This window comes from Bos grunniens, chromosome X (genome assembly GCF_055505025.1).
Source record: "Bos grunniens cultivar Pamir isolate PY7600 chromosome X, Bosgru_T2T1.0, whole genome shotgun sequence".
In the NCBI taxonomy this organism is placed as follows: Eukaryota; Metazoa; Chordata; class Mammalia; order Artiodactyla; family Bovidae; genus Bos; species Bos grunniens.
Genome location: NC_141194.1, coordinates 17,961,357 through 17,982,235, shown reverse-complemented (window position 1 = coordinate 17,982,235; position 20,879 = coordinate 17,961,357). Strand labels below are relative to the sequence as shown.

The 20,879-nt window shown below is 39.6% G+C and overlaps 1 protein-coding gene across 6 annotated transcripts in view; it reads right to left on the bottom strand.

Annotated features, from left to right (window-relative positions):
* Positions 1–5,077, bottom strand: part of CNKSR2 (connector enhancer of kinase suppressor of Ras 2) — a 286,090-nt gene extending 281,013 nt beyond the window's left edge. For 4 of the 6 annotated variants that reach the window (XM_086387240.1, XM_086387244.1, XM_086387245.1 and 1 more), the window contains exon 1: positions 4,303–4,930. In XM_086387240.1, the coding sequence (XP_086243366.1) occupies positions 4,303–4,366 (64 nt within the window). In that variant the 5' untranslated portion in view covers positions 4,367–4,930. Of the gene's footprint in view, positions 1–4,302 lie in introns of all 6 variants that reach the window. The other 2 variants (XM_086387243.1, XM_086387241.1) reach the window with 2 other exon arrangements.
* Positions 5,078–20,879: the final 15,802 nt, after the last annotated feature.

The window sequence follows — 20,879 nt, the reverse complement described above, 5'->3', positions numbered from 1 at the left end:
ACTCAAAATTTTGACATTTTCCTGATTAAGATAAATTTCAACTTCAGGTCTGGTCCTATGAGGGGGAAAAGAAATTACTAAAGAGCGTTGTACCTGTCGAAACTGCTTTCTGTTACCAGGCACATTTTCCCTTAGAGCATTTACACTTTTATACTAAATAGAGCTTATTTCATCACTGTATTTTCCTCTTTTTTAGAGCTGTATACAAAACGGCTTTATCTATGTTTTAAGACCTAAAATAATGTATTTCATTTTCTATCCTCAAGAAGGCTGAGTCATCAGACAGAAATTAGAAGTCAGTGAATGCTTCTTAAAGAAAATGGTTTATAGTAAACAGGAAAGACCAGAGCAGTTAATTGTGGGATGGTTTAAGAGGCTATCTTAAAAATATAGACTATTTTAGGAATCACAATAACACAAGAGTGGATGAAACTAAGTCACAGAGACCATAAGAGAAGATCAGCAAAGTGGGGCCTGTTGGTTGACTCTGAAAACAATAATCCATTTTATTTGATCCAGAAAAGGATTAAAGATCACTGGGAAAATGTCATAAAGGGAGCTGGTCCAGGAAAATAACTTTATCTTAGTCATACGGATATTATGAAAGAATTTCAAAAGTCAGAAAAGGTGTGATAAAAAAACTGGAATCATTGGGTGTGACATGGATAAGGAAAATGAGTAATAAAACTAGTAATAGGGGTCCTAACTTGTTTAGGGGTTTTTGTTATATTTCAGAGGGCAAAAAAAGTAGACTCAAGCAACTGCAGATTATGAAATATTTCCAGGCACTGCAAGTGAACAGACAGGAGCTGAGAAATAATGTACTTTAGAGTAATAGACTAAGCAAAAATTAGAAACAGTTACTGTACTGACCTACTTTTGTACCTTTTTCCAATAACTGCTTTGTTTTTATTTACTGTAAAAAAGGATTTGGTTTTAAAATTTTGTCAAAACTACAAGAGGACTGAATGCAATTTCCAACTGAAAAAGGTTAGTTTCAAACAATGTGTATTTGATTTTCTCAAAAAATATTTTTATAAAATTCATTTTTTAAATTAATTTTGAAGGCTATGAGACATTTCCAGATTGTGTGAAGTACTATCAGGATAATATGGGACATAAATGCTTATTTTACTGACTCATGAGGAGTTCATATATTTACTGGAACTAACATTGACACTGTCTCATACCAAATTTTCATTGTCAGCAGAAAATCCAATGAGTATTGGATTTTACAAATAGTGAAGCTGGGAGTGAGCAAAAAATATGGAAGTATTTCCTCATAGCACTCAATTAACACAGATTAATACTTAGGTGTCCTGAAATATATTTTAATAAAAAGAAATAAATCAAAGTAAATTGCAATGTATATATGGTCCTTCATAATTAAACTTGAATTATTCTATCAAAGCTTAATAATCTTGTCAGCCAGGAGTTTTTCCTTTCATTTCCCGCTCTGCTGACTGAGTTTCTATAGCACTTCTATAATTGTCTGGAAGCATTAAATACATGGCCATGCTATTTTTATATGCTTAGTGGTTCATTTCCTGTTTAGTGAAGAAAAAAAATAGCCTAGAAAGAACATAAAGCATATACCTTACTAAAGAGAGTTATAACTATCTACAATTGTGACCACGTGAAACCATATGCTATATATATGCTTTAAATGTTAAGGATGATGAAACTGTCACATTAGAAGCATGTTTTTAAAGAACTCCCACAATGCTACAGTTGTTCGAAAGTCCTATTCATGCTTTGGTCCTGCCTATATAACACTACATACAACACTAAATGAGATTTAGCCATTCCAAAGCTACAGCCTAAATTGAGTTTTAAACATTAGTGCATCTGAAGAAAGGGTGAAAAGTATTTTTAAAGTGTATTTTATAAAGTTTATTTGGGGAAAAGAGTGGGAGGGATTAATTAAGGTAACAGTGTAAGTTACCTTAATTAATTTGAGGAAATGTTCATTTCATCCAACTACTTTTTTAAACCTTATTTTCCAATGGTATTTGCAATCAAATTTATATGAAGATTATGGGAATTTCAGCAATAAGCAGTTTGGGACTTGAAATATACAGATACATCAGTGATTCTCTTCCGCTTTAATGTATACAAAGATACATGAATTCTGTTTTGTCAAATAGCGCTAAAATGTGTCACCAACAGGTAGGAAAATAAATTATTCAACTTAAATATAACAATCACTTAAAAGCACAGCAACTGATGTCAGTTCAACCTCAAAGAAGCTGCATTTTAGGCTGGAGAGATTTTTAAAGGACTAGTGTACTGAGAAACTAATGATGTGTGTCAGAATATGTACATCATATGTTCTGTATGCTTCAGTGGACCTAAAGTGTAGAGAGAGGGGAAACCTCAGAAATGTACTGGGAAGGTGGGAGGTGAAGAAGATGGAGTATGCAGCACTCACTACAAGCATCATGGGAATTTGTGAGAGGTAGTCTCTGAAGGTAATCTGACTCCCATGGAGCCAAGACAGCTTTTCTTTGAGTACTTCAGTAACAAGACGGAAACTAAAGTAATCTTATAGGCAAATTCAAAGAAAGGATTTTAATTAAGCATTCTTGCTTCTTGCATGTACTCTGGCTCTTTCTTCCATGACTGAGAAACAGAGAAGACAGATGTTTGTCTGCATCTGACACTCCAAAGGGGGTTAAAATTGATGGGAATCTGGGAGAGTGGAATTTCAATAGCAAATATGAGAAGACAAGAAGCTGCAGGGAAAAAAAAAAAAAAAAAAAGAGCCACTGCAGGACTTTGTCTTAGTCATGGCACCCATGGCACCTTAGCACAATTCACCGAACACAGGGGGGCAGTCGATAAATAATAAACTCGATTTAAGTCAATACACTCATTTGTACTGTGCTTTGCAGTTACAAAGCACTTTCCACATATTAGAAAAGAAAAACGAAGTAAATGAAGAATAAAGGAGCCAAGTAAAGGCATAACAGGAAAGCAAATGGATAAAGGAAAATCCACAAGAACAAGAGGCAGAAAAGGCTCAGGGAAAAAAGAAAAAAAAAATTTGAGTTTCCCCCTGTCGTTCTCTATCCCTTCCAATCACCCTACCTTTCGTTCTAAAGTACCTTAAGCTTAGAAAGTCTGAGTGCTAAGCAAGCCCTAAGAAGGGGCTCCCCCATCTTCGGAACGGGCATTTTCAAATGATAAGCCTTGGTCCCTGACTAATCTACCCAGAGCTTGTGCCTAAGAATAACCACGGGCAAAGCTCTAACATCTCCCAAGTGTAGCGCGGAATCGTTTTTTTTTTCCCATCCCGTCCATCCCCCGTCAGCATTCCCCAAATCTTAGGAATCTTGAGGATGGGAGGCGGTGCAGTGGTCGTGAGGAGGGGGTCCTCTACAGGCCCCTTAACTCAGACAACAGAGGGAGATAGTGAGGCAGGAAAGACCAGGGACTAGAGAAAAAGCCCACGTTTGAGATTAGGAGGGCGAATAAATTAAGTATGGTTATTAGAAACTGCAGGGGAAAAAAGGGGAGCGTCTTCAAGATGGAAGAAATGAGGGGGCACTTGAATGTGCATCATCTCTTGGGTCGAGCCCCCAGTAAAAAGCCTTAAGATGCAAAGCCTCAAGCGGTCAGAAGAGGAGGAGGCAGAGGATGCGGGGTGAGGGTGGAGGGGGGATGCACAGGAGGGAGCCACAGACACCAGCGCAGATGCTGTCCCGGGGGAAGCATGTTTTCCTCTCCTCCAAAGTAAAGCATCCCTCGAGCATCCTCAGCCCAACCTGGGGAAGAGGGTGAGCTTCACGGATCCAAACCCCTGCGGCCGAGTCCTGACCCCATTATGTGGGCTTAAAAGTTGCCGGGAGAGTTGGCGCAAGAAAAGGCAGTTGGCAGGGGCGGCCGCCAAGGGGGTGTCAGGATTCCCAGGAACAAAGGGGCCGGAGGAAGGGGCGACAGTCCCTGGGGCCTCCTCCCTGAGGGGGGAAAACCAGGGTCGCTACATCCTCCCGGCCTGAGGGTAGCGAGGGTAGCCAGGAGGCGGAGACAGGGATTCCGCCGCCGTGTTTCCAGCTTCCCATCGGGTTGCGCCGGCCACCTCCACGCTCTCCGCGCCCCTCTCCAGCTGGGAAGCCACTGGCTGGAGACAATAGGAGACCGGGATCCCGAGCCCCAATCAGTCCCGGCGGTCCCCCGCCGCCCTCGGCGCCCCAAGATCAGCCCCAATGGCGGGCTCGGCCGCGGCGGGCGACCCTTCCCTCCCGCGCGCCGGGACCCCGCGCCCCAGGGCCGCCTCGCCGTCCGCACAGCGGGCATTACCTTTCATCCAGTCCACGACTTGACTCGGAGACCATTTGCTCACCGGTTCCATGATCAGAGCCATGGGCACGGGGTCGGTTCCGCGCGGGGCGCGGAGCTCGGAGCTCAGACACAAAACGAACTCAGCAGCCTGAGCCGCCCTCAGGTGGGGTCCCCTCGCTGGTCGCTGCCTCGCTGGACGGGCGGCGCGGAGGAGGAGGCTTTTGTGTATCGAGTCTCGCGGCTGCAATGTCTCGCAGGAAACGGCGGGCAGCAGCGGTGGGAGAGGCGACGGGGAGGGAAAGGCGCCGGGGTCGCGGCTCCGCGCCGGCTCTGCTCGCTCCCCGCTGAGGTGGCGGCTGCAGCCGTGGCTCGGACACTCCGCTCGGGTCTCGGTCCCTTCGGGGCTTCAGTTCATGGCTTGCACTGCCGAGGGTCGCGCTGCTAAGGCAAGGCGCTGCCGCCGCACTCCCGAAGCCAACTTGCCCGTTCGCCTCGTGCGCGGGAGTGAAGCCCCGGGCACGACCAGCTACCCGGCGGAAATGACGAGGGGCCTCCTGCCACCCAAAATATCTCTCCGCAGCCCTCGGGTGCGGGGCGCGCGCGCCACGAGCCCCCCGCCCGCTCGCTGCCGCGCGGTCCCGCCCCCGGGGCCGACGGCAGGAGCGCGATGCGCGTGCGCGTGCGCGCCCGCACGAGGCCCGATCCCGGGGTCTGCCTGTCAGTCAGGCAGGTGCGGGCGGCTTCCAGCGTCGCGTTCCCGCCCAGCGGGCAGCCCCGGGACGGAGGCGGACTTGGAGCGCGTGCGCGGCGGCAGTGGCGGCGGCGGCGGCGGCTTTGGGTCGCTCGGTCAGTCAGTCTGTTAGTCAGGTGCCGGGGCGGCGGGAGCGCGGCTCTGAAGGGCCTCTGAGCGGACGCGGCGGCGGTGGCGGGACGCCCTGCCCACCAGTTGAGCGCCAACTGCTGAGGCGGCTGAGGAGGTACCTGTGGCCCCGCCGCCGAGGGGAGGGGGATGCCGCTGAGCGCGGGGGTTAAAGCGGGAGCCCGGGCTTTCCTCGCTCCCGCCCTCCCGCTGCTGAGTGGGCTCCCGAGGTGATTCCCGAGCCCCGCGCACGCCCGCGGAGACGGAGGCGTGGAGTGCCGCGGACGGGGACCGGGCCCCGCCGGCCAAAGACGCAGCGATGACGAGGCAGGAGGGCCGGCGCTGTGGGACCGTCCCCGGTGCTGCACCCGCCGGGGAAATCGCGCCCAGCCTGGAGCCTGCGAGCGCCGGCCGCGGCGATTCAGAGGAAGGTTCGGCCCCACGTGCCTTTTGAAGGGCTCGGTATGGGGTTTTCGGTCAACTCCACCGAAGCTCAGAGCGCCCAGTGCCCATTTCAGGGGATGCCCTTTTGTTTAAAGATATTCTTGTGTAAGAACTGAAGGGTAACACTGGGCTTGCAAATGAGTGACAAAGTGTGGAAAACGATTCTTCAAAACTCCCGTTCTTCAGAAATGTTACACAGGCTCCCGTGCAATCCTTAGTAAAAAGCTTGCCTAATGAGGCTCGATTTAAACGACAAATAATTCATCCTAGAATGTTTGGGCACAAGCAGTCTGCCACCATTGTAGATGTTTTATCTTTGTCATTCTTAAATAGCTCCACTGAGTAAAAGAGAAACTCATCTTACTTGTATAGCCATTTCAATTTTACTTGTATAACCATTTCAATAACGGCAGTAGGTTTTGCCAGCCCCTGCAGTAACCCATTTTCTCTAGTTCAACTGCATGAGATGCAGAACTGCCACTTTTCTCAACCAACAGGAGTTGACATCTCCCCACCCCCACCCCGCCCCTCAAACACACAAAGAGCTGAAACCACAGTAAAAATATTTTTGATTTTTTTCAGGCTAGTGATACACAAGAAGTAAAACTTAAGATGACCTGTCTGTAGGCTTGGTTTATTTATTTTTTTTTAATAATACAAACTTAAAAGTATATGGAAGATTTTAGAAAGAAATGTAGATTATCTAGATAAGTCTACACTCAGGTAAGACAGACATAGCACCTTCCTTTCATAATCCAGATCGTGGTGTGATTTACAGTTTTTTTTCTTGGCTTAACCAGGCGTGAAAAATTTTGAAGTGCCTCCATTCCCGTGTTCTCAGAAGGCTGCATCAATATTTCTATAAAAGATCATTTCCAAGCATCAGTAATTTATGGAGTAGCTTTATATTCAGAAATGGAATGGATGCATTGTGAATCATTAGAGGTTACAGTCACAGATGTTGAAAGTAATTTGATCAAAATAATAGTGCTAATAATAACAATGAACATTTATTGAGCCCTGTGCTAAGTATTTTACTTATATTTTATCCTCAAAACAGCTCTATCATTAGCAACATTTTATAGATGAGAAACTAGTGGCTATCACATTCACTTCCTATCCCCAGAGCCTATGACACATAGTTCAATAAATGTTGAATAAATTAATGAATAAGGCTTAAAGAGGTTAAGTAATTTGTCTGAGATAATGATGCATGATTGTAATACCAAGTTAAGGTGATTCCACAATATGAGCTTTTAAAACTAGTACAAAGATAGGTATCAGTGTCACAAAATGAACAATACTTTGGAAGGGGAAGGTCTATTCATTGTTAACTGACCATGTCTCAGAAAGTTAACAACAAAGGAGGCTGAGAGTCACCATCAGTGTTCCTGAGCAGTACCAACTGAGAATATAGGAAATGAAGAAATTTGGCTGAAACACCCAAACAGTGTATCCTGGCTGTGTTTTTATGACAAGCAACCAGACTATACATCATAGTGCAAGCAAGCTTAAAGTGAGATATTACTTGCATAATGAATGTAATATCAATCAAAACAAATGCTAAAGACCAGGGTGCAGTAAAAATAAAAGACATGCATTTCATGAAAAGACAAGTGCCAGAGAAAATGGGGAAAAAAGGCCCTAGAAAAAGAGGATATTGAGAATTAATCACAGAATTAGGTTGTACACATTCTCCTATTTATGTTACATTAAGGAATTTATTTAATCTAGTCACCTGAGATAACTTTCTACCTGTGGGATCTAGTTCCCTGACCAGGGATGGAACCCTGGCCCCTGGATTGAGGGCATGGAGCCTGAGCCACTGTATTCCTGAGGAAGTCTCTCTACAACTTTTCAAATAAACTACCTTTTATATTCTTTTACCTCTTATTCAAAATGTTAATCTCTTGCCCCATTTTCGTTAGTATAACGTTATTACATAAAGCTTTAACCTCTTTAATTTTGCCTTCTCAATGAACAAATCTCAAGGATTAGGGGAAAGGTATGTTGTCATAAACTACATATCACAACAGTGCACTAAGTGATATGTGACACAGACTTCAACAGTCCAGATATAAAAGCCAAACTGATTATTTGGAAGCAGCCTTGGATTATTTTTGGAAGCAGGTAAAGGAGAAACATTAAATTGATTCAATTAATTGGAGACAGAACTTGTTAGATGTCTGCAACTATATCAAAATAAACCACTTTAAATCATCTTTTAATCCAATTATTATAGTTTTCTATTTTTGTCTTTTAGACCCTCTCGATTTCCATAAAAAATTAAAATGTCTTGACCAAAATATTTTCAGTTAAGATTTTGTAGTATATGTAACGAGTCTAAGTACTTCAGATACAAAATTTACAAAGGTCCTCTGACTAGAATCTAGGTGCTAGATGGGGAGGGAACCTTAAGCCTTTGTCTCTTTGGGGCCAAAGACAGGAGTAAATAATACGTGAACATTTCTTCTGGAGCTGCAAGTTGAAGATCTCTAACCTCCACATGTTCTAACCTAGATTATTTCATAGGGGCCTTAATCTTCACTTCCCATTTCTTCTGCTGAGAAGCTTTCTCTGCACAGACCTCAGACTTGAAATGCAAGACTTATTTTAATGGTTTTTAGTTATTTAATATTTACAGAATGTCTTGCAGAGCCCTTTCTGATATATTCCCAATTTGTTTAGATTGTGTTTCTGCTATAGCTCTCTGTTTAACATTTAGATTTCTTGCTTTTTAAATGAGTAATATATTATCAGAAATTTTTTTCTCTTTTATCTTTCATTTTTGAATAATTAGTGAGGAGTGACCACACAGAACATCTGTGTGGGTAAATCCATGTTCTGAAAGACAGGAAAGGATGAGAGCCCTCTCTTTTCCACTTAGTTGTGCCCAAACCTTTTCTATAATTCCAAAAGCAGGTATTCTATGCTGGCCCAAGTTGTATACCTTGATCAGAAAAATTAGCTAGCCAATTCGGATAAGACTAGTAGTGATAAAACTAAATACAAATTATTCTCAAGAAGAGTATATAAAACCTGCTCCAGAGAAAGTAAAGGAAAATTTCTGAAACAGTGTTTTTATTTTCTTGCTGTATAATTCAACTAACAGCTATGAGTAAAGAACCAAAGCCTCTGAAAAAAAGCAAATCTGTCTATGCCTCCAGTAGTCAGAGAGGTAAGTAGGAAGAGTAGTCTTTAACCATAAACGGACCTTGAAGTGTGCTTCTCTGGGCCAAACTTCCCTTTAGATTATCAGGGAGAAAGACCCTGAGACTATAATTAAATTAATAGAATCCTTTCTTTGCTGTTCTGCCTCAGGGGTAAACTGTATTAAATCAAGCCATGTCCTTTCCAGACCAAGACTCACAGCAATCATCTCTGATTGAAGAAAAATTGGCTGAAGTTGAGATTATCCCAATAGAGTGTTTTTAGGGCTCTTTCCAGGTATTAATCACAGTTTAATAAAAATCCCAGAGCCCACCTAAGATTAGGAGACCTAGTCTTCTTGACTAGCCCTAGCCCATCAGGGAAGTTTCTGGTACATTTAGCAGCCATTAATGAAAAGAATATAAACATTATTAAACAAACATTTTTTTGAACACTACCAATGTGGTGGCCCAAGTTGTATCCTTAATCAGAAAAAAATGAGCTTTATTTTGTAGATGCAAAGATGACCAAGATACTCATTGACTAGTAATGAAAACATTCACAATTAATTTGATAGGATAATGTGATAAATACAGTGATAGATGTGTCTAGTACTATGCACTGAGGAGAACCTAACAACTGGGGGGAAGATAATGTGTGAGTAGCTACAAAGCAACTGCCTAGAAGTGCCTGAATGGCTGGAGTTGAAAAGCAAAGCAAGAGGCAACAGGAGATGAGGTGGGAGGGGTGGATAATAGCCAGATCAGGGGAAAAAATTAAAACTGAAAGGTAACCTAAAAGATAGCCTTTCAAGAATTTTAAGCAACTAAGTGATTTGGTCATATTTATGTGTTTATGTTTTTATATTGACTGGCAGCCATGGAGAAGCACAGATGTGAGAGGGACAGGATGGAGGGAGAAGTCAATCTGGAGGACGTGGCAATAGACCAATGAAGACATGACTTGGGTCAGATGAATTTAATAAATATTCAGCAGAACCTGGTAATTGATTGGATATGAGAGGTTAGGAAAACAGCAATATCAAGAATGATTTGCATGATTCTAGCTTTGGTGAATGGGTGAATTATTTCTTCTCCATCTAAAATAAAAAAAAAAAAAAAGGATTTGGGAAAAGAAAATGACCTGAGATATTCTTTTGTGGACATTCTAAACATGAGGTACCCATGGGACAAGTGAGAAGGGCTTCTCAGTAGGCAGTTTCTGCATTCACATATAGGAATGTGAAGCTCAGTATGGACTGAAAATGTAGACTTGAAAGTTACTCCTAAAACATAAATGAGGACCAGAAGAGTATGAGATGTCCATGGAGGACACCCACAGAAGAGAAAGAGAAAATAAAATTGTAAGAACAAGAGAATGAAGTGTCATGGCAGCCCAATGAAAAAAGAGTTTCAGATAGAAAAGAGTGAAAAATGGCGTGCAGTGCAAAAATGATGTTGTTCCAGTAAGAATTCAGAAGAAAAATCTGGTAGTTTTGTCAGTTTAGATATCTTCACCTGCCTTACTGATATCTTCACCTGCCTTACTGATATCTGTGGAAGAACTGGATGTCAAAATGGGAAAACTTGGTATATATAGGCTATCAGCTTTTTCATAAGTTGATTTTTTTCTTCTTCCTCATAACCCATCTATGTGTATATCTTATTCAGATGGCTTGACGATGAATGGTAACAGTTCTTCAATTTACCACCACCACTTTCAGTACTATTTTCTGATGAACTCTCATCCATTAATAATGATCCCTACTCTTACCCGATTATACTTTCACCACTTATAGAATGATGTGTATGTACTTAGTCACTCAGTCATGTTCAACTCTTTACGACCCCATGGACTGTAGCTCACTGGCTCTTCTGTCCATGGGATTCTCCAGGCAAGAATATTGGAGTGGTTTGCCATGCCTTCCTCTAGGAGATCTATCGAACCCAGGTCTCCCACATTTCAGGCCATCTGATTCTTTACCATCTGAGCCACCAGGGAAGCCCATGATGGCACCTTTTAACTAGGCTGACTTTGAAATCTTCCCCTCCTCATCAGATTATAGGAGAACAACTTTACCATGGCATTCTGGTCATCTTGCACATCTCTGCATAGGCAAGGCTGTACCACAGTCTGACACATGCCATGGCAAAACGACCTGTGATCTTCCCTGGAACATGGCAAATCAATACTGTGAGGAGCTATCTCAAGTCCATTTCTCATCTGCCACCTTGGTTCCAGTGAGGAATGGGACTTGCCATCTCATAGGAGCTTCAGATACAACTTCAAACTAAAGAACTGTTGAGCAGTAGTTTAGAGTTGGCTCTTCAGGGACAGAGAGACTTACCATTGTATCATCTATCATCTGGCCTCTCCAATTTGGTATCATCCTTTGGGACTTGGGACGTGGGGAGTTGACACCATGCTGATGTTGTGTTGCTGTCTGTGTAAATAATAAACTTTCAGAATTCATTTGGACTTGTTTTTGCCTTACTGACTGAATCTATGGAGGTGTGATAAACCAACCTAGCAGCTGCCACCACGCTGCTGCTTAGGTATTGCTTGACCACTTGGCACAGATTTGATCTTGGAAGTCCATAAATACTCCCCAAAAAAGTGAGCTCTGCCGAACCTCTGCCTGAATAAACTAGGCCAGTCCAGCCCTGGCCTAGTAAATTAGCAGCAAGAGCAGCAGCAGGAGCTGGATTTCAAATTCAAAAAGGATGTATTGCTTCAATCACTGGGGCTGCCTAAGATAACTCCATAACTAATAAAAGAAAAATCCAATGTTAATATTGCAGGGTAAGAATAAAAACCTGATCTAAACCTTTTCTTCCGAGCTTTAACATTATTTATTTACAAAACATCTCACTCTTAGGGTATTCCCTCATATTCAAAATGTCAGGTCCATTTTCATGTGAACATTTATTATTCTTATTAATAGTGGCAAATGTGAACTGGCAAAATTGATGCTAGATAAGTTCAGACATTTTATTTATAAATTAGCTCAACAAATCAAAAATTTTAAACATAAAAAGTACTTAAGACATAAATTGTTTGATCTTTGGCTAATAATTCACAGAGTATAGAAGAATAAAGATGGGGAGTGGAAAAGGAAGATTGCTTTCTTTCTCCATAGTTAATTGTCATTTTTCTCAAATGGGTCTTATTTACTTCTAGGAAGATTGGAAAATTAAAGATGGTCATACCAAGTGGAACAAATCATTTATTCCCACTGACCAAGAGCTGTATCCAGAAAGAGAGAGAGGCATGTAAGTTTGTCCCTGCTTTGACATTTTCTTGATTTTGAAAGGAAACTTAGTTATTTGGATCATCTAAGTTATGAAAATATTTTGGTTTGTTTAGTTCCTCTTAGGAACTATTTCAAATACTTTGTAGCACATTGCAAAAGCTATCATTTATTGATTTTTCATCATGAGCATCTACTTGGTATAGGCCCTGTACTAAGCACTATACATACAAAAATGTAAAACGTAGTTGCTGTCCTTGAATCCTTTAAACAAAACAAAGCGTACAAATAGATACTTTTGACATATGGTAGCAAGTAAAATGAAAGAGACATACAAAGGTATTTTGGGTGTATTTCAAAATATGAAAATATGAATGCAAAGCAAATAAATACATATATTTCTAGATTATAAAATGGCAATGTAATTTGTACATTGTATAATGTTTTGTCTCCATTCATTCATTCAATGGGCATTTATTAAATGGTTACTGTGTACCAGGGACAAGGCTAAGCATCATGGATAAACCAGTGGATATAATGAATATGGCTCCTGAGCCTATGGAGTTTACAGTCTAGTGAAAAGCATACAATACACTAGTAAGCAAACAAAATATGTGTATAAAAATGTAAATTATGAAAAACACTGGCATGAAATGTACAAAGTGTAATGATAGAGAACAACTATAGCAAGAGAGAGAGAATTCCTTACAGTAATCAAAGAACACTCCGAGTAGGTGACTTTCAGGCACCGTTGAAATACACACAAAGAATACAGGCAGGCAAAGATCAGAGATATCTCATTCAAGGGAGAAGTAAAGCGTGTGTGAAGTCCCTGGGGCAATAAAGAATTTGACGTGATTGAGGAACAGAAAGGAAGTCCATGTGACTGAAATATAGAGAATGGGTGAGGGCATGAAAGGGGCTAGAGAAATAGGCTTGAGTTAGAAAAAAAAAGTCTTCTAAGTCCATGTAGTAACTAGCTTGGAGTATAGTGCAAAACCTTTAAGACTTGGAAGCAGGTCAGAAACATGATGTGATTTATATTTGTAATTTAAGGAGTTGAGCTTTCACTTCCAGAAAGACCAAGGAGAGGTACTTTCCCCTAGTCCTCCCACTACATAACAGTTTAAAACCCTGGACATTATATATAAAACAACATAAGAAGGCTTTGAAATATGGAAGAAAGCAGACAAGCAAGGGAACTCAGACCCAAGGAATGACACAGTGATAAGTTCCCAGGTTGTTTATTTTTTGTTCATCACTTAGAGCTGAAGAAGCTAGCAACCTAGAAAAATGAAGAGAATGAAAGGCACAGACAAAAGTGTCCTAAGAAAAGCCTGAGCTCTCTAGTTAAGTGACCAGGAAAGAGGCAGCTTCAGTTCAGTTCAGTTCAGTCGCTCAGTCATATCCGACTCTTTGTGACCCCATGAATCGCAGCACGCCAGGCCTCCCTGTCCATCACCACCTCCCAGAGTTAACCCAAACTCATGTGCATCAAGTCGGTGATGCCATCCAGCCATCTCATCCTCTGTCGTCCCCTTCTCCTCCTGCCCCCAATCCCTCCCAGCATCAGGGTCTTTTCCAATGAGTCAACTCTTTGCATGAGGTGGCCAAAGTATTGGAGTTTCAGCCTCAGCATCAGTCCTTCCAATGAACACCCAGGACTGGTCTCCTTTAGGATGGACTGGTTGGATCTCCTTGAAGTCCAAGGGACTCACAAGAGCCTTCTCCAGCACCATAGTTCAAAAGCATCAATTCTTCAGCACTCAGCTTTCTTCACAGTCCAACTCTCACATCCATTCATGACCTCTGGAAAAACCATAGCCTTGACTAAATGGACCTTTGTTGGCAAAGTAATATCTCTGCTTTTTAATATGCTATCTAGGTTGGTCATAACTTTTCTTCCAAGGAGTAAGTGTCTTTTAATTTCATGGCTGCAGTCACCATCTGCAGTGATTTTGGAGCCCCCAAATATGAAGTCTGACACTGTTTGCACTGTTTCCCCATCTATTTCCCATGAAGTGATGGGACCAGATGCCATAATCTTAGTTTTCTGAATGTCAAGCTTTAAGCCAACTTTTTCACTCTCCTCTTTCACTTTCATCAAGAGGCTCTTTAGTTCCTCTTCCCTTTCTGCCATAAGGGTGGTGTCATCTGCATATCTGAGGTTATTGATATTTTTCCCGGCAATCTTGATTCCAGCAGCTTAGGAAGGCAGAAAACATTGAAACACTAACCATTCTACTCCAGCCAAACACCACTCAGAAAACTAAACCCCACCCCACCTTAGCCAGCAAAAGGCAAAGTAGGGCACTTAGACTTCTTTAACTTCCCAAGGCTATAGCAAGGCACTTCAACACCCCTGCCATGGTGGTTTCAGAGAATGCCAAATTGGAATTAGGTCTTTCATCCTTGCCAGGTAGTATGACCTCCTCCATCCCACTTCCAGTGAGGGAGAAACCTGGATTCCTTCCTCTGCTCAGCAGTAACAGAGTGTCCCCCTCTCTGCTCTAGTGGTGTCAGAGGAGTCCTTGTGGAAAGTAAAGAGTTTGACCACTGCCCAGCAGTAATGATACCACCTCCCATCCCACGATGTCAGCAGAGACCAAATGGTGAGCTTAAGTGATGAAACACTTCTACCCTTCTCAGCCTGGAAAATATTAGTGGAAGTCTGTAAGAAAGTCAGAAATTCCAAATATTGCCAAACAATAATGAGAAGCCTCACCTTCAGGTGTCAATGAAGTCTGAGTGGGAAACCTGGACTTTATGACACCTGGCTGAAAAAGGGCCACACCTCTGCTTCCTCTTTTGGAGTGGTGTCACAACTAAACACAAAGATTTATTTAAAATCCAAAGGCTCATAATACCCAAAATGTCCAGATTTCAGTTGAAATTCATCTGTCATACCAAGACCCACTAAGATCTCAAACTGAATAGACAAAGACAATTAATGCCAACAAGATAACATAAATGTTAGAATTATCTGACAAAGATTTTAAAGCAGCCCTAATTAAAAACCTTCAATGAACAATTAAGAACACACTTGAAATATATGAAAAAATTTTTTAAAGATCAGCAAAGAAATAGAAGACATAAAAAGAAACAAAATTTAAGAACCTAAGAATAAAACAACTGAAATAAAAATTCAATGTAGAGGTCAAACAGCAAGGATGGAAGTGACTCAGGAAAGAATCAAAGATAGAATAGAGACTTTCCTAGTGGCTCAGTGGTTAAGAATCCACCTACCAATGCAGGAGACATGTGTTCAATTCCTGGTCTGGAAGATCCACATGCTGTGGGGCAGCTAAGGCCATGTGCCACAACTACTGAGCCTGCTGTCTAGAGCCCAAGAGCCATAACTGCTGAGCCCATGTGCTGCAACTATTGAAGCCCTTGAGCCTAGAGCCTGTGCTCCACAGTAAGAGAAGCCACTGCAATGAGAAGCCCAAGCACTGCAAGGAAGAGTAGCACCCGTTTGCTGCAACTAGACAAAGCCTGTGCACAGCAACAAAGACCCAGCACAGTCAAAAATAAATAAATTTTTTAAAATAAAATATAATAGAAATTACCAAATCTGAACAACAAAGAGGAAGCAGACTTAAACAAAAAAGAACAGAGCCTCAGAGACCTGTAACACAAAAACAAAAGACCTAACATTCATGTCATTGGAGTCCTGTAGGAAAAGAGAAAAAGGGAAGTGCTGAAAAACAACTCAAATAAATAATGGCTGAAAACTTCCCCAAAATGGCAAAAGATACAAACCTACAGATTCAAGAGACTGAATGAATTCCAAATAGGATAACCAAACAAATTCAAACTAAGACACGTCACAGTCAAATTTCTGAAAACTAAAAGCAAAACAAAAATCTTGAAAGCAGCCAGACATAAACAAGACTTAACCTATGGGGAAAAAATAATGTGAAAGATAGTTGATTTCTCATCAGAAACCATGGAATCCAGGATGACAGCAAGATTGCAAACTAGGAAGCTTCATGTTCTTGTTCCTCAAAGAAACATTTTTTGAAAAAAGCAAAATGAAACAAAAAACAAAAGTCAGAAATTTACATGCAAGAAAATGAATTTGGACCCTTGCTTTATATACAAAAACTAACTCAAAATGGATGCAACATATAAATGTAAGCACTAAAACTATAAAACTCTTTGAAGAAAACACTGAAGACAATTTCCATGACATTGAATTTGGCAGTAAGACCCTGATGCTGGGAAAGATTGAAGGCAGGAGGAGAAGGGGATGACAGGATGAGATGGTTGGATGGCATCACCAATTCAATGGACATGAGTTTGCACAAGCTCCGGGAGATGGTGAAGCCTGGTGTGCTGCAGTCTTTGGGGTCACAAAGAGCTGGACATGACTGAGCGACTGCACAACAACAACTGTGGAAAATGGTTTGGCAGTTCCTCAAAAAATCAAAAACAAGCACCATATGATTTAGCAATACTACTTGTAGGTATATATCTAAATGAATTTAAAAATAGGGACTAAAAAAAAAAATAGGGACTCAAACAAACTTTTACAGCAATGTTCATAGCAACATTATTCACAATAGCTAAAATGTGGAAAACACTCCAAATGTCCATCAACAGATGAATTTATAAACAAATGTGGTATATACATACAATGAAATATTATCCTTAAAAAGGATTGGAGTTCTGATACATGCTACAACATGGATAAACCTTAAGGACACTATGTTAAGTGAAATAAGCCAGACACAAAAGAACCACTGTTGTATAATTCCACTTACACAAAGTACCTAGAATAAGCAAATTCACAGAGACAGAAAGGAGAATAGTGATTACTAGGGGCTGGGTGAGGGGAGAATGGGGAGTTATTGTCTAAGTGGTAAATTTTGAAAATGAATAGAGGTTGGTTGTGAAACACTGTGAATTTACTTAATACCACTGAATTTTACAATTAAAAATGCTTAAAGTGGTAAGTTTTATGTATATTTTATCACAATAAAAATACTTAAAAAAAAGGAAAACCATAGAATCCAAAAAGAAGTGGCACAACATCTTTCAAGCACTGAAAGGAAAGAACTCAGAATTTTATATTCAGCAGAGATATCCTCCAAGAATGATGTGTAAATCAACATATTCTCAGATGAAAGAAAATTAAGAAATTTTGCCAGCAGATCTACCCTAAAAGAATGGCTAAAGGAAGTTCTCTAAACAGAAAGAAAATGATAAGAAAGGAATGGTAGAACATCCAGAAGGAAGAAAGAACATGGGTAAATACAATATAATATAGACTTTCCTTCGAGTATTCTAAATTATGGCTGATGATTGAAGCACAAATATAACAATGCCCGATACAGTATAAAGAGGACATATATAAGATCATTATAGTATAAATGAGGGAGAATAAAACCATACAGAGAATGGTACTGTTTCTAAACTTCAATTGAACTGGTAAAATGATGACACCAGTAGACTGTAATAAGTTAATGTATATATAATGTACTGCCTAGAGCAATCACTAAAAGGCTATATAACAGATATACTCAAAAACTATCTGTAAAATAAAATTCTAAAAATATTCAAGTAACCTACAGGAAGACAGAAACAAGAAAAAAGAAGTGAAAAACAGAACAAACAGAAAACAAGAATTAAAATGGCAGACTTAAGAGTGGATTTGAAAAACATGATGCACATATATTATTGGATATATATGGAATCTAAAAGGATGGCACTGATGAACCTATTTGCAGGGCAGCAGTGGAGATGCAGCAGTGGAGATGCAGCCACAGAGAACAGACTTGTGGACACAGTGGGGGGAGGAGATGGAGGGATTAACTGAGCAAGTAGCATTGAAACATATACATTACCATATATAAACCAGAGAGCCAGTGGGACTTTGCTGTATGACACAGGGAGCTTAACCTGGTGCTCTCTGACAACCCAAAGGGGTGGGAGGTGGGAGGGAGGTTCAAGAAGGAGTGGGTGTATGTATACCTATGGCTGATTCATGTGATGTATGGTAGAAACCAATACAATATTTTAAAGCAATTATCCTCCAATGAAAAAGAAAACATGATGCAGCTAACAATAATGTCCTACTGTATAGCACAGGGAACTATATTCAATATCCTATAATAAACCAAAATGGAAAAGAATATGAAAAAGAATGTATATCTGTGTATAACTATAGTGGTAAATAACACAATATTTTAATTCAACTATATTTCAAGTAAAACAAAATCCTATTCATTATCCTTTTTGCTGAACCCTCATTAGCACAATAGAATAAAATATATCACAACCTGATTCTCCAGGTCATAAAGCATATTATTCCACTTAATATTCTGTGTACTATTGAAGAAATAAAACTTTGTGGGGAAAGAAACATGATATAACTATATGCTGTCTACAATAAACTCCAAATATAGCAATATAGGCAGGTTGAAGGTAAAAGGTTGGAAAAAGATATATTGAGCAAATATTAATTAAAAATAAGCAGAAGTGCCTATATTAATGTCAGATAAAGTGATTTCAAAGAGGGAAGAAAAGTAAAAGAGAAAAAATAGAAGTACTGGGAAACTCATTTTACATGGTAGAGAGTAAAGATTTACTTTATACTGTTGATGAAAAAGAAATAAACATTAAATATATTCCTTGAACTTACAATAGTAAGAAATATAGGAGCTGAAAATAATCACATTGGGGAGAATTAATGAAGCAGTAGATATGGTATGAGTTAGCTAAGTACTCTTCTGCCTTGGCAGAAAATCCATGGTAGTGTCTTGAATTAATAAGTCTATTAATAGTGACAATTGGCTTACAAGAGTTAAAATGGGAGTACTTAAGAGTAGGGCAGAGGACTATGGTTTGCTCATTTGAGTCCTTCTGTACCATTAGATTATTAAGTCCTGTGCGTGTATTACTTTGGTAAACATTTAAAAATATTTTAATTAAAACCAGAAGTCTCTACTGGACTGACAAGAGCATAATGACTGAAATCACTTACATGGTGTTTGAAATCATTTACAGGCTGGCTCCAGTTTAGCTTTACTTCTATTTCTATCCATTGCCTAGAATACTTTGCTTTAGCCACATCAGAAAATGAAGTCTTACTTCTCTTGTTAACTCTTCCTCAGGTACCCTTCTCACCCAAAAAGGCTCTACTGAAATCTAAATTCCTCTGTAGAGCCTTTCTCAAATCAAGCAGCCTCCACTCTCAAAAGTAGAATTATCTCCTTTATAGCATGCATTTTTTTAAATTCCATTTTTATATGCAATTGGTAATATAATATACCTTTTAAGTTCTAATAAGTAAATATTTAGAAACATGAATTCTGGAAATTCAATAGAGAAAGTATTTCACATATTCACAGGGAAAAAGTGAAAGAATTGGAAAGAATTGTGCATGTAATAAGAAAATATAGGGACAGTCACATTAAAAAAGGGACATTTGTTAGTGGGAAAGTACAGTCTGTCCCCCTGGCAATTCTAATGGAGCACATTTCATGACAACTCCTCCTCTCTCACTGACTTCATGAAGATTCACCATATGTCTTCTAAGTCAGAAACCTTATTTTTAGAACAATATATTACTTCTAAACTTGACTGAAGCCACATATCTTTTCTACTTAGAAGAGACGTACAGTTTCCAATGTCATATAGTTACGTTAACCCACTTATTATGGGATTTGGAATGTGATAGAAGAAACAGAAATCAGTTGATAATGAGAATTTGACAGCATTTTCTTGCTTCCTAAGCAAATAACTTTCTGCAAAAGTCCTGTTTGAAGGCATAATTACCAAGCTTTTTTCCATTGGCATGTGGCTACTTTTAATATTCTATGAAAACAGTTTTATTTTGTGGTTTATTTCATGGCAGATTATAGCCATCCAGTGAAAGGTGTACATTATTATTTATTTTCCTTTGCATGTGTCCAGATTTTTTAATTATTATCAAGGATTGGTTGTTCTGATGCAATGACTCTTATGGTACCAGATGTCCAGAAATTTTGAAATAATGATTTGAGGCTTTACATATGCTTATGTATTAACCTAAATGTATAAATTCAAAAGGCAAAGTTAAGGATGTTTTTAGCAGCAAACCTTAATTTTCATTGAAGTATATGTCTTCATCAAAATTATAGAGCAACTATAAATTATATTATTATAACTTATATGAAAATAAATTTCATATAAAATTATAAGAAAAATAAACTTCCCAGAACATGTAGAATTGCAAAATGATATGATATACTTAGAAAGGGTGCTAAATTAGGAGTGAGAAGAGTTGGGCCTGCTGTCTAAACTTCTAAGTTCAAGGCTCTGTAATATTGGGCAAATCACATGACCCCACTAATCCTCAGTATTTTCTTCTGCAATATAGGAATTCACATTCTTAGAATTGTCATGAGGCTCAAATTTAAAAATGTGTTCACAATCACTGTAAACTTACAAATGTAAGCTAATGTTATCATTCAAATTGCATAGAATTTGTAGCACAGTTTTCTAAATACCTTCAAAACTGACAAACTTTTTTTCTACAAGAATAATTTTGATAGTAAAAATTCATTTAAAACTATGTCAAACCAGTAAATTTGATGCCCCAATTAACTAATACTGTTTTTGATTAAGGAAAAATAAGCTATAAAATATACATTTTTATAAACATGCCACATAAAATTACTGAAAGCAATGTTTTAAAAGCTCCCAGAGTGTTTGAATTATATCAACATCCCAAAGATGACTACTTGAAGCCTTAACACTAATTGTTTGCATTTCTTTGCTTATGTTTCTTAAAAGAATACATTTATCTGTACTTTAGGTTATTCTATTAGTATCATGGGTCTACATATTTGGTTTAAGATACTACTCTATAGAAGTTTAAAGTAGAGCACAAGATAAGTAAGTAAA